Source organism: Microtus oregoni, unplaced genomic scaffold, assembly GCF_018167655.1.
Source record: "Microtus oregoni isolate MIOR12 unplaced genomic scaffold, Mior012 000016F_ref0000370, whole genome shotgun sequence".
NCBI classification, from domain to species: Eukaryota; Metazoa; Chordata; class Mammalia; order Rodentia; family Cricetidae; genus Microtus; species Microtus oregoni.
The window spans coordinates 26,640,031-26,654,327 of NW_024543075.1; the positions used below are offsets into that span (position 1 = coordinate 26,640,031).

Sequence of the window (14,297 nt, forward strand, 5' to 3'; positions counted from 1 at the left end):
TTTTGAGTATGTAATGTCCCCAGTATGATCACTGGGGGAAAACTTGGTCCTCAGCTAGTGGTGCTGCTTGGGAAAGTTGTGGAACTTCTAGGAGGAGAGACCTTGCTGGAAGAAACACATCACTGCAAGTAGGCCCTCACTTCTGTCTTTTCTCCATCCATTCCCACTCCCTCAGATGTCCTCCCTCAAATGGCTCCCATGCACCCCTCTCAAGTTGGTAGTCTCTTTTTCTTTGGTTATATTGCTCACATGCATGTAAATAGATACATGTATGTGCATGCATGTACACATTCACATGTGTGCATGTGCACACACACATACACACATGATATGCTGATTTCCATTTTTGTTGGTGGTGTGTGTATGACTTCCAGGCTGATAGCTCCGAATTGGACAATCATTAAGGGGCCTCATCCCTGGGAGAGGCTAATTCTCCTTCTCTCAGCAATCAATAGTCCTTTGTCTAGGGTGGGATGAAATTACCCCCTCCCACATTAACGAGCCCATTGATATTGCGATTGTTCAGGTCCTGTTTATGCTGCCGTTTTGAGGAGAGACTGTCTCACAGCAGACTTCCTGATATTATGTCTCCTACAATCGTCCCACCTCGCCTTGCTCAGTGTTTCCTGAGCCACAGATGCAGGAGCTGTGGTGGTGTAGATGAAACCCCTGGTGTGGGCTTCCATGATGTGTTCATCTCTGCCTTGTGTCCAGTTGTGGTTTTCTATGGAGGCCTCCATCTGCCAGCAGACCGATACCTACACTGTCTGCCTAGAGGCAGACTATACCTATATTTTCTGTGGGTGGGTCTAAGATTTAGAACGCAGTAAGGAATTATGTTGGTCTAGCCAAATTTCAAGAGCAGACTCTTTTCTATGGCCTGTTTCCTCACTCGCCCCAGAAAGCTGGCTAGGATTCCAGTACCTGGGATGATTTCCCTCCTGTTGAGTGGGCATTGGGTCCAGTTAGACAGCTGTTGGTGCCCACTGACGTGGGAGTGCCACTCTCTGTGCCTTTATTCATATCTTTCCACTCTAGCACTTGTGGAGGTTCATAGATGCTGCAGCGGGTAGGACTGTTTCATTGCCTCCCTCCCTTGGCAGCTTGGGTAGTGTTTTCTGGAACCTTGGAAGCTAGGCTGCAGGAAAAGTCTTTCAGGTCTGATCGAGCTCCAGTCATCAGAGCCCTATGTCGTAAGTGTGTGGTGTCTTCAGCTGTAGGGGCTGACCTTCAACCCCTGAGAGGCAACCAAGGGCTACATTGAAAATCTCTGGTTTTTTTTTTGGGGGGGGGGTCACTTGGATTACCGTGAGCAACCTTTGAAAGGTTGTACCCTGTTTGTGTCATACTAGGGATTTTGTTAGACTGTGGTTCTTACGGGGAACTTTGTCAGCTCAAATGTCTTAACTTCCATAAATATATATACATATATATGAATATACTTAATGCACATATATAAAATATATACTTTAAACATATTTATGTAAGATATATGTGATATATCATATGTATGTGTGCCTTAATGTATATGTTTGTCCATACATACATACTAACATGCATTGTGTGCCATTTTAGGTAAATATAAAATAATGTGATTCCATGAGTTTTTATTAAGCAACTTCAGCGTGACTTGTCCACCCTTCTCCTTCTGTGCTGAGCTCTGTCCCATTTCCCCAGTTGGAGCCCCGCCCCTGGCGTTACTCCATTTCTTAGGTGTTACAATGAGATCATCAGCTTCATGTTCCTGCTGCCTTGCCTTCCCTGCTGGCAGACTGTGTCCCCTTGGAACTGTAAGCTGAAATAAACCTCTGAAATTGCTTTGGCCAGGTATAAAGTTACTAATACCTCACTGGGCAAGAATGATGACAAGCTTGACAGTGGCAGAAAAATCCAGCCCATTGTGTCATCACCCGCATTGTGGGCGTGGAGAAGACGTTGGCCTTAATAGAAAGTCAGAAGCCAGTGGTTCTGAACAGAGGAAAGAGGGGATTCCTCTCCCGTGCATGGGTTTGCTTTCTGTAGTTTCACTTACCAAGGCCAAACACGGTCTAAGTCTATACGTGGAAAATTATAGTGTTGGTTTCTTACTGTGCCTAACTTGTAAGTTTAGCTTTCCTGAGGTAAGCATGTATAGAGAAATTGTGGCAGGTATTGGCTTCACTGTTACCTGTGCTTTCGGGTACCCACTGAAAGTTGGACCGTATCCCCCGACATGTGTGATAGAGGGGACCAGTGCACATTAAACTGACACATGACTAGATAGTTCTGTCCGCTAATTTCCTTGTCGCTGTGACAAAACACGAAACTTAGAAGGTTTCTTTTGGCTCACAGTTCAGATGTGTAGACTATCACGGCAGGGACAGTGTGGTGGCTGGAACATCTTGGTCCATGGTGGCCAGTGCTTGCGGCTGGTCACATCACTCCTTACCCTGGCACCAGAAGCAGATAAAACCTTCAAGGCCTACCCCAGTGAACTGCTTCCACCAGCTAATCCCCTTGTCCCAAAGATTCCATCGTCTTTCCAAACAGCCCTGAAAGCTGGACCAGTATTCAGACACACAAGCCTGTAGGGGGTATTTCAGATCCAAGTCATGACAATAGTCAATTGGAGAAATGCGACAGTCATGTTAGAAGTTGCCATGATCTTGCAACCATTTGTTAAAGCATTAACACCCTTCTCTAGTATCTGCTGGACACATAGATTCACATCTTGTACGCTGGTGGCCAGAAAGTTAGCTTACCCCTTTTGGCAGTCAATCCTCCAGTTCATAGTAAATGTCAAAAACTACCGTACTGTTTCTTGAGCCAACTATCCTACCTCAGGTTTTTATGGGTAGGATAATTTTTATTAAAATATTTTTTATTAAAAAATAAATCCTAACTATTCCATTGAGGTCATTACAAATAACTGGATGGGGCCGGGGGCCTGGGAACATTTATCACCACACAAGCATGATTAGATCCCTAGGACCCATGTTAATGCCCAGTGGGCACGGCAGTGCACCTATAACTACATTGCACTGACTCGAGACAGTGGATCCCCAGGGCAAGCCAGCTAGCAAGATCAGCTGTACCTGTGAGCTGTGGGTTTTATCAAGAGATCATCTCTCAATGAATAATGTGAAGAAGGACAGAGGAAGACTCCCTTTGTCATCCTCTGGCCTACACACACGCACGCGCGCGCGCACACACACACACACGCACGCACGCACGCACGGGCACGGGCACAGGCATGCACGCGCTCTGTATACACATGTGAATGAACACATACCACATACAACCTAGGTATCATCAGAATACACTGTTAGATTAAGGCTGATGTACAGCTAGGTTATTACATGGAAACTATGTGTTTAAAGTTTACTACAAGAAAATTTCGGAATCGGCTTGTGTCCTCAGGGTGACTGTGTAAATACATGCAGGTGTGTTGACGGAGGCGGGAGGAGTAAAGGGCACACTGATGAAGTGTGTAAAATGCTGTTTTTTTTTTTAAATGTATCTTATAATTACAAAAATGTATTTTTATGTAAAATGGATTTTGCTTTTTTAGAAATCATTTTCTTTAGAAAGGTTGCTTTTTACAGTAAATTAGGAAACAAAGATTTCTCCGGGGCGGTCAGAATAAAAGCCGAGGGGGCCTGCAGAGCAGCTGTGTTCGGGGCCCCATTAAAAGTGTGTGCACACTTGTGAAGCCCTAGCAAGATGAGCATGAGCAGAAGGAGCATTTAGAAGCACTTCAAAGACAGCCTGTGAGGAGAGAGCCCGCCTCTTGTTTCCCCGGAAAATGTCCTTTGTCCCAGATGCTTTTCTTTGATTTTCTTTTTATTGATTAGAGCTTGACTGTATTCAAAGGCTGCAGGAGAGGATTTGCGTTTTCTTTTTTCTTTTTTTTCCTTTCGGCCTGGGTAGAGAGCTACAGCATTTGCACAAGCAGGGCTGCCAGGGAGCTGGCAGAGGGGGCTCTGGATTTGCTTGAGTAATTTACAGACGGTCTATTTTGGGTCTCCCTAGCCCACCCCACGTGGCACTACTCAATTAAGCTCATCGGGCTTTTATAAAAAAGGAAATGAGGCTTGTTTATTTGTGACATCTCCCCTAAAAGGGAAAAGAGAGAAATGATTCCCTCACTCAGTTCCTCCTCCATCTCAGCTTCCAGCTCCTAAGGCTGGGAAGAACAGGTGGCAACAGTGTCGTGCCCTCTCTGGATCTGAGATGTGACAGTGGTCTGACCTCCATCTGGGGGGCCTGCGTAGCTTGTTCTCGGGATCCCCCAGACTGGAGTGGTGTCTGGTGCCATGAGTATTGCTTAGCTTACAGTGCAGTCACATTCCCACAGATCCACCAGGAATTAGAAATATCGGAAGCTGAAAACCCATTTCACCTGCCTGCTGCAGGCTGCACGGTCATTGACTCCTGCTGTGGTGTAGGTGTGATCCTTAGTGGGGTGCTACTGGGAGGTGTTAGGGCCTTTAAGATGGGACATAGTAGGATGACTTTAGGCCACTAGGTTAGTGGAGATCTGCCATCGAAGAGACCCTGGACCTTTTCTCCTCCTCTCTTTTGCATTCCAGCTGTTCTGTGTGGTCCAGAGAAGGACCTATGGCAGATCTATGGTCGCTGTGCTTGGGGTTTCAAATGAGTGTGTTTATTAAGCACGTCGGAAGCATAAGAGCAGCAAGTAGCAGGCAGGCAGAAGCTATAGGTCAATAGCAGGCCATCTAGTCAGTGCTTATGTCATCTGATGGAGGTCTGAGAGAACAAACAGGGACACACCATCAAGGCCCACAAGCTCCCAACACAGCCCCTCTGTGGTCCTGCTTCTGGCTCCCATTCCCACCGCAGACATTTTTGTGCTCTGGGATGAATAGTGACCTCTGTTGGGGATGGTTTATATTTCACTGCTCTCAAAGGCACAGTGTTTTCAGCCCCCATACTGGTTGCTGTTCTCTTTCCTCCATCTTAAAGATTTAGGGGGCAGAGTGCCCCAAGACAGGGATCTTTGGAGGACACTTAAGACCAACATGGTTTGATCTGAAACAGAGGGGAGAAGGTGCCAGCTTCCAGAGCAAGCTTCTCAGTGAGTTTGAACAACACACGGCAATTCCCCAATATATCTCTGTTCCACCAGCTGCCATGTAAGTGGTTTTGTTCCACTATGAGCTGCCACTCTGCTATGCTGCCTCATCACAGGCCCGGAGCAAAGGGTCAGCCTATGGTGGGTTGAAACCCCCATAAACCTTTTCTCTTCGTAAGTTGATTGTCTCAGGCATTTAGTTAGAATGACAGAAATGCCACCTAACCTTCCAAACGTCACAGTTTAGTAGCACAGCACACCTGTGTCCTTTTGTGGCTGGTGGAAGCTGTATTCACTGTTCACACAACATTGCAAGAGAGAAAGCTCACATAGCCCCAGCTCAGGCGATGACCAAAATTCTCAATTCAAAGAAGACGTGGAAGAAATTCCAAGTTGAATCATTGTAAGTTAGAGACTACCCTTAGCGTGCCATGTGTGTCCCAGGGTAGCTATGAATGTGGCCTGACTCATTTGGAAATGGCATTGTTTCAAAAGATTGGACACTTCTGTTCTGTATAGGAGTGAACAGGTGGCGTTGTGCTGGCCTTTATGGGGAACACAAAGACATCTGCTAAGGACAGAGTGCCACACAGGCTATAAAACAAGGCTGCGCGATAGAGGGACCAGGCTGACTTTAATTCGATGGGAAAGCTTAGATGAGAAGGTGACATTTGAGATTCCCTGGAAACTGCAGGACCCCTGCACCAGCCGTGGCCTTAAGTTTTCCTTTGTCCATTGTGTGTGTGCGTGCATGTGTGTCTATCTGTGTCTGCCTGTGTCTTTCTCTCTGCATGTATGAGCGTGTATGGAGTATGTGTATGCACATGTCTGTGTGGACACATGCACATGGAGCGAGGCATCCGGTGTCCTGTTTCATCGCTCTTGGCCTCCTTCCCTTGAGACAGGGTCTCTCACCGAACCTGAAGCTGGGCTGGTGACCACCAAGTCCCAGCCCTCCTTTCTCTCCCCATTAACCCCACACACAGCACTGGAGTCACAGGCAGGTATGTGGCCATATCTATCTTTTTATTACACAAATGCTGAGGATTTGAACTCAAGTCCTTATGCCTGGGCAGCAAACCATCTCCCCATCTCCCCCAGGCCCCAGCTTTCTAATGTCTCAACACTTCCTTTGGAGTTATTTGTGACGTATCATACTCTTGCCCCTAAGATACGCATCTTTCTTGTTTGAAATAGAGATGGGTCCCACCTGCTTCTGCAGGGGTCCACAGCACACACCTGTTCTGCCTGCGTGGGAAGACATCCTTATCTTTCCCGCTGACCAACCCAACAATAACAACTTGAAATCGCCTGGGGTGAGGTTATTTATAAAGGAAGGTCTTAATTTATTTTTTAAAATCTAAGCTACTGACTGTCTCTGCTACTTTATTATTAGTAACAAGTTATTTGGAACTTTGTGTTACGAATCTCAAGAATTCAAGACCTGAGCATGAAAGGGCAATGGAACTCAAGCAAAGGACCCCCGGGTTCTATCTATCTGTGTTTGGGAGGCAACTTCCCTGAAATGTTTTTCTTTCTTTTTTTTTTTTTTTGCTTTTTTTTAAAATTTATCTATTAAAGATTTCTGCCTCCTCCCCACCACTCCCTCCCTCATCAGCCCGAAGAGCAGTCAGGGTTCCCTGCCCTGTGGAAATTAATGATAAAGAAAAATTCTGAAATGTTTTTCTACAACAGGATAAGCTAAACAAAATCCTACCTCCATTTTAAGACCTGTCCCCAGTTCATCCTTCTCCAGGAAGCTTTGGTGGCCACATCCTGCTGAGTTGAGTGTGGATCAAACTTCAAGCTCTCTAGTGTGCCACAGGCCTTATGATGCCCATTTAAATGGAAGTTAAGATCACATCATATAAATGTGGCCATTTTAAAGTCTACAGTTACTGGCATTGGTACTCTCAGTGGAGTACAACCATAATTTCTACCTAATTCCAGAACATTCCATCACTCAGACAAGGCTTTGTATCCCTGACAAGGTCGCCCTGCATTCCTGCTTTTTCAGAGCCTGGAAAGCGTCCCTGTGCTCTCTGTACCCAGATTCCTGCAAAGAGCTGCCTAAGGAAGGAAGGAAGGGTTGTTAGGCTCATCGCTTGAGCTCTCAGACCATCATGGAGGAAAGGCGTGATGGCGGGGGAGAGAGGCAGCCGGTCACATTGCATCTGTATTCAGGGAGGTACACAATGAATTTTGGTCCTCAGCTTGCTGCATCCTTTTTCTGTTTATTCAGTCTGGGACCCCAGCCCATGGAATGGTACACCCCGTATTCAGGGTGGGTCTTCCCTACTCAGGTAAACATCCCCACAGACACACCTAGAACTGTATCTCATAGGCGACTTTAAACTCCCTCAAGTGGACCATCAAAGTTAACCACCACAGTTTGGATGTTCTGTATGTTCACGGGATCATAAAGCACATGATTTTTTTGTGTCAAGCATGTTTTCCAAGTTCATCTGTGTAGCAGACAACTTGCAGAAGTTAGTTCTGTCCTTCTGCCTTGTGGCTTCTGAGCTGCCTCACCTCGTGTTTTCTGCTCTGTAGATCCATTTATTCATCTTGACGGTAGCCATGTAGGTAGACATGCAGTCCCTGGGGCTGTGACATGTTTTTCACCTATCATCCCCCAGTAGACTATGTTTGGCTTGATGAATGTCTATTATTGCCCCTTAACTGTCAAGAAAATCATGCGAGATTAAAGCCAGGAGCTGAGCTTGTACCCTGCCTGTCATCCCTAACCTGAACTGCATGGTTCCAATGGATTCTTTCATTTAAAACGCTGGGGCCTCTGGAGTTGCTGGAAGGACAGAATTACAGCCACGCATGGGACAGGGCCTGGCCTGTGCCGCTGTCTTACTGACAGCTTGCTGTGATGGTCACGACCATGACACCCCCTGGGCGGAGGATCCAGGAACTATTGAATGAAGCTTGTTAAATGAGTCATCAAGCCTGCTGTTCAGTTGGCCTGCTCTTTAGTTCTCGCTAACTGCCCCCCAGGCGGCACACTGATCACTCCTGTGATGAGCAAGCAGCAGAGCAGCTGGATCGATGCGCATACTTCCCCAGAAGGACAGGAGTGGATGCTGTGGTATTGGTGTGGGGGTGAACCTGGGAAGAAGAGGGAACAGTAAGCTTAGAGCCTACACAAGCAAGAGGATAAAAGAGCTTTGCTTTATTTAAGACAAGAAACCACCAGAAAGGGGATGAGTCCAGGAAGCTGCCTCGGAAGGTCCAGTTGGTGGCCCGGATGAGGGAATCAGCAGGCCTCTTGAAGGTGGTCTCCTGAAGGCCTCTTGAAGAAAGGTCTTGAGAGGTTCCTGGGTACTGAGGATTCAGGCAGTGGCCTCCTATCCCTTCCCACTTCCTATAAGAATGGCCAAGGCTGAGCCAGGCTCCCATGGGGACAGCCACCGAGCAGCTTGCCATGGCTCACATGGATGTCTCTAGAATCTGGCTATGTCACACCCCAGCCTTCATTTTGTTCTTTAAACACGCCAAGCTTATTCTTTCATGTTTAGGCAGTTTGACTGACTGAGCTATTAATCCCTCCCAGAACCACCCCCGGTCCACATAGAAGGCATCGCGAGCTGAGAAGCTTGTTGGTTTTAGAAGGAATGAGGGAGGTGTTGCTTGGGGTTTTAAACCTGAAGAGGAAAATTCATGAGGACCTAGATGGCTTCCCTTGGCCTGGCTCCTGTGGAACCTCAGCCTTACTGACAGGAAGACAGATGCACCTGTGGGGTCAGATGCTAAGGATGCTGCACCCTCCAGGCCCCTAAGGACCAGCAGGAGGCCACGAGCAACTATGTCAAGGGCCCTGGGCTTTTCTTCTGACCCAGGGTACCCAGTTCAGATTTCCTGTCTTGATAATCTGACCAACCAGGCCAGGGTAAGAGAAACCTGGAAGGGCAAAGGTAACCGGGGGACACAACCTGCCAAGGGCAGGGCTCACCAAACTGGTAGGGGGGGGTGTTAAGAAAAAAATACCCAATGGCAGTTTTTTTTCCCAGTCCTGAGGTCAAACCCTTATATTTGCTAGGCAAATGCTCTATCACTAAACTACATCTCCAGTTCCATCAGAGACTGTGTGTATGTGTGTGTGCGCGCACATACATACAAGTGGGTGTACACATTTGTGGGTGTACATGTTTGTGTGGGTATGTGCTTGTTTGTAGGTGTGTATATGCTGTGTGTATGTATATGTGTACATGCTTGTGTGTATGTTTATGGGAAAGCATGTGTGTATGTATATGTATTTGTGTGTGTGGTATGAATGTTTATATGTGTATATATTGTGTGTTTGTGTATTTACATACTTGTGTAGGTATACACATGTTTGTGGATCTGCATGTTTATATGTGTGCATATCTGTGTGTATATGGGTGTATGCATGTTTATGTTGTATGCATGTGTCTGCTTATATTGTGTGTGTGCATTGTGTACATGTTTTTGTAAGTGTGTATATATGTGTACATGTTGATGGTTACACATGTATGTATGTGTAGTTTGCATGTTTGTGGGTGTATACGTTTGTGTAGATGTGTACATGTGTACATGTTTGTAGGTATGCGTGTTTGTATATATACATATTTGTGTATACATGGGTGTGTGCATATTTGTGTGTATATATTTGTGGGTGTGTACATGTTGGTGTGGATGTGTACATGTGTATATATATGATTGTGATATACATGTTTGTATGTGTACATATTTGTGCAGATGTGTGTGTACATGTTTTATGTACATGCATGTGTGTGTGTTTCTGTGAAGATGTACATGTTTGTATGGGTATATATTAAATATTAAATATTTTTTTCATTCACTCTCTACCTTATTTTTTAGACAGGACCTCTCTCTGAACCTAGAACTCATGAGTTCAGCTAGGGTGACCTGTCTGCCAGGGAGCTCCAGGGAGCCTCCTGTCTCTGCACTCCCCCAGCCCCTAGCACTGGAGTGGCTGTGTACCACCACACCCAGACTTCATGTGGGTGCTGGGCATCTAAGCACATATCCACAGGCTGGTGCAGAGATGCTTTACCGACAGAACCGTCTTTCCAGCCCCCAAACGGCACTTTAAAGCACTCAATCAGGCTGGGCGGTGGTGGCGCACACTCTTAATCCCAACACTTGGGAGGCAGAGGCAGGCGGATTTCTGTGAGTTCAAGGCCAGCCTGGTCTACAAGAGCGAGTTCCAGGACAGGCTCCAAACAATGCCACAGAGAAACCCTGCCTCGAAAAACCAAAAGAAAAAAAAGCACTCAATCAGGCTTAGTCAGGATCATCCTGACGGCATCGGGAGCACAGCAATGAGACTTTGTAGAGGGGCAGAGCTTGGGCTCAGTCCTTACCTGGAATATTACTGAGGGAGGGTGACTCCGAAGGAAGAGGGACTCTGTCTAAATCAGCCTTGCTGAAGACGAGCTAGGCGACTGGGATGGTGGGAGAGGAGGAACCTGAGACAGTGAGAACTCAGATATTGACAGCAAGGGTTTGGGGCCAGCAAAAGTGCTCAGTGGGGAAGGGTACCCCCACAAACTACTACATAAATAAAATATAATGAAAAATTAAGGGAGGGGCTCTTGGTAAGTGAAGTGAGCAGGACTTGGGTAAAAACTGGCTTCCCACAGTAAGTGCCCAGATGGGCCCAGGATAAAGTCTGTCCAAGCAAAGAACCTTCATCAGTTGCCAAGTGGGCACTTGGGCCCGGCACCAGCAGACCTTCCTGTTTTTCAAGCAAAGCAATTTTTTTAAATGTGAACTAGTTTTCTCTTTAAAAGTACATAATGATTAGTAATTGTCTGCTTGAATATGATATGAGCCAAACAAAATACACCCATGGACTACAAGTTTGAAATCTGTAGTTAAGTGTGAGGTAGTTTCTTGTTTATGGGTTAACTTGATCCAGCTAGGAATCTGGTTTTGTTGTTTTGTGTTTGAGACAGGGTTTCAGTGTGTAGTCCTGGCTGGCCTGGAACTTCCTATGTAGATCAACTTGGCCTCAAACTCATCGAGATCTGCCTGCCTCTGCCTCTCACATTCTGCGATTAAAGGCACACACCACCATGTCCAGGCCATATAGAAGTCCTTTTGTGATAAATATTGTTTTAGAATTGCCACTTGCAATCAGTTTGCTGAAAGGGGTAGAGGACTTGGATGGATGCAGGCATGCATGTATGTATGAGTAAGTAGGTGAGTGGGAGGATGCATGCATAAGTAGGTAGCTGGATGGTCGGGGGGATGGATGAGACATCTTTAGAGACACATTCTGAAATATTATTAATAAAAAGGTGTATGTCTAGGAGTTACTCCAGAATCACATATGGGGTTGAATGAAGATGTCCACATCTAGATTGATTACGAGGTAAACCCTGAATCTGAGATATGGTATAGACTGAGATTCCTTGGACGTTTTTGGCTCCTAATATGCCTGGAAGCTTACAGTACTAAGAATACTTATTTTAGTGCTGTGATCACCTAGCGATGCTTTTGGGGGTTAAACAGGAAAAATTATATCCTACTTGGGATTTAATTTAAAACATTTAGCTAATTTTTTTTTGTGAATAGAGGTAAGTATAGATAAAGCACCATTTGGTAAAAGTTTATAATTACTGAAGGTGGGCAGTGGGTACATGGGGAATGACTCGCTACTCTGAAGTGGCTGACGTTTTTTTACAATTTTTTCAAGTAGAGGCATGAAAATAAGGACTCCTATTTTCTAGGCAGCATGGAGCCATCCATTGTGGGTACTTGCGTAAACTTTTCATAGCCTAGAGATAGCCCTGACATAGAGGGAGGGTATGTTCTTTGGCAGGAGAGGCAATGTGTTGAGCACAGTTGTGGTAAGGGGTGGACTCTGTTGTTAGCTACAGGTTAAGAACGGTATCTTTCTCAGGTGGCTCTCTGCTATGTAAAAAGCCTTCCATAATTTGTCTTGTCTAAACTACATCTTCCCAGCCATGTGGCTTTGGGCTGAGCCTCATTTTCACCACCTACTAAACGAATGCTGTTGCCTCTGGGATTTGTCATGAAGACTAAACTGGCTGTTCCATGTGAAGCACTTAGCACCGTCCTTGGCCGTCACTTCTGTTGTGACAGTAGTTGTTGTTGTTGCTGTTAAATGTCCTAAGAGCAGGCAACACTTTTTGGGATAGACAAGAAAATAATTGGATGCAGAAACTAAAAGAAGTCAAAACATGGCTTAGTCGATGAAGCGCTTGTATTCCTGACAATCCGAGTCCAACCCCCATAAAAATTCTGGACATGGTAGCACGTGCCTGTAATCTCAACATTGGGGAGGCAGAGACAGGAGGATCCAGGGGCTCACTGGCCAGCCAGTCTAGCCTAGTTGACAAGTTCCAGACCAATAAGATCCTGTCTCAGAGGAGGTGGATGCTTTCATGAGGATGACACCCACGTTTGTCTGTCTTTTTGCTTTCATGCAAACTCACACACGTGCACATAAAGGTGTTGTTCTCCCATGTCCATGCATGCACACACGCGTGCAAAAGAAAAAAGTCCATGAAAGAAGCACCCGTTGTCAACTGACCCACCCACAGCCACCGTACAGGGGACACAAAGGAGGAGGACTGACAAAGCGACTGTCTGATGATTCTCTTTCCTGCAGAACGAAGTGGAGCTGGGGGAGCTGCTTCTGTCTCTAAACTACCTACCAAGTGCTGGGAGGCTGAATGTGGACATCATTCGAGCCAAGCAGCTCCTGCAGACCGACGTGAGCCAGGGTTCAGGTATGTCACAATCCCATCATCCTCCACATCTCTAAGGGGTTCTCTGTTGTTTGAGGGACCCAGTGTGTGTGTGTGTGTGTGTGTGTGTGTGTGTGTGTGTGTGTGTCCTGGATGCTTTCGATGGTGCACAGCTTAAGGGTGTCCATATAAGGGTGGACAGCATCTAGAAATAGAATACTCATTCAAAAAGAAAAAAAATAAGTGATCAGCTATGTCTTAGGATGAAACAGTTCATTGTGGGAGCCCTATCACACACGTGACCAAGTATGATAACTTCTGAAATCCATTTTTCCTTTGAACTTGGAAGCCACTGAGACGCAACTTGCTTTTTCCACGTCCTATGCCTGTAATTCAGATGCCATGCTCTAGGCTGTAGAAGTGCACAAGTGACTTGGCACTCTGATAAGGAAGGTGGGCCCAGCCTGAGGCGGGGTTTTGCAGCTCATTTCCTGTGTACCATAATTCTTTATAAATCCCAGCTCTGAAAGAGCTATTGTGATATCTACTTTCTAGCAAAAACTGGTTCAAACACATTTAACAAAAAGCCCAGATTCCATTCCATCTTCTCCTGTGACAGACGAGGATGCTATTGTAACTGAAACCATCCTGAGCTTCCTCGCTTCAGCTCAGATCCAATAGCCAAAGGAAGTTGTTTACAGTGAGATGACAGCTGAACCTAGACTGCACCTTGTAGTCTCAAAAGCCACACTAGAAAGTAGAGGCTTCAAGAGGGCTGAAGGAGCACTTCTGTGGCTGGGGGAGCATCGCAGTGGCTGGAGCATTCCAACTCACCACAATGGAGAGGCAGGATGCTCTTCGGCAGGAAGTCAAACTGCCTGACATAAAATGTGTCTGTGCAGCTTGCAAAGTTGGCATGGAGAAGTTACTTAACCTTTGTATATCTCAGCTTCATTGTCTAGAAAACTGTATGATAGTGTTTATCTCACTGGCTTGCTTATAGAAATATTAACTTCAGTCACCTGTACAAATGCCTTTCTAAACTAAAATGACCAAAGCATGGCAATTCTAGTTCTGCCTTTGTTCTTCTCCTGTGTATAAGCTGTGAGCCCACCACCCTGCGAATGGCTTTCTGCTTTGGGTGGCCTCCAACCCGGTTCTGCCTCCACCAGCTAGATCTTGAGAAAATCATTCCTTGTCTTTAAATCTACAGTTTCCCCATTTGTGAAGTGAACACAATGCCTAAAACATGGGAAGGAGTTCAGTGAGTGCTGGATGTGTGAGGGAAGAGAAAAAGGAATCAGTAGATAAGAAGACAGCTGTGGAAACGATGGGCGGATACATGGGAGAATGGTTAAGTGAAAGCAGGAGTACATTGATGCCTGGATTAATAGGTGGATGAGTGGTTAGATGAAGGAATGAACCAGAGGGGTAGACTGTTAGAAAAATAAAAAGAGCTCAGTAGTAGAGCCCCTGCCTAGTATGCAGGGGGCCCTGGGCTCTTTCCCCAG

At 46.0% G+C, this 14,297-nt stretch overlaps 1 protein-coding gene across 2 annotated transcripts in view; it reads left to right on the plus strand.

Annotated features, from left to right (window-relative positions):
* Syt17 (synaptotagmin 17) overlaps positions 1-14,297 on the plus strand; it is a 65,547-nt gene that overhangs the window by 24,585 nt on the left and 26,665 nt on the right. For both annotated transcript variants that reach the window (XM_041667222.1, XM_041667223.1), the window contains exon 6: positions 12,708-12,828. In XM_041667222.1, the coding sequence (XP_041523156.1) occupies positions 12,708-12,828 (121 nt within the window). The remainder of the gene's footprint in view (positions 1-12,707; positions 12,829-14,297) is intronic.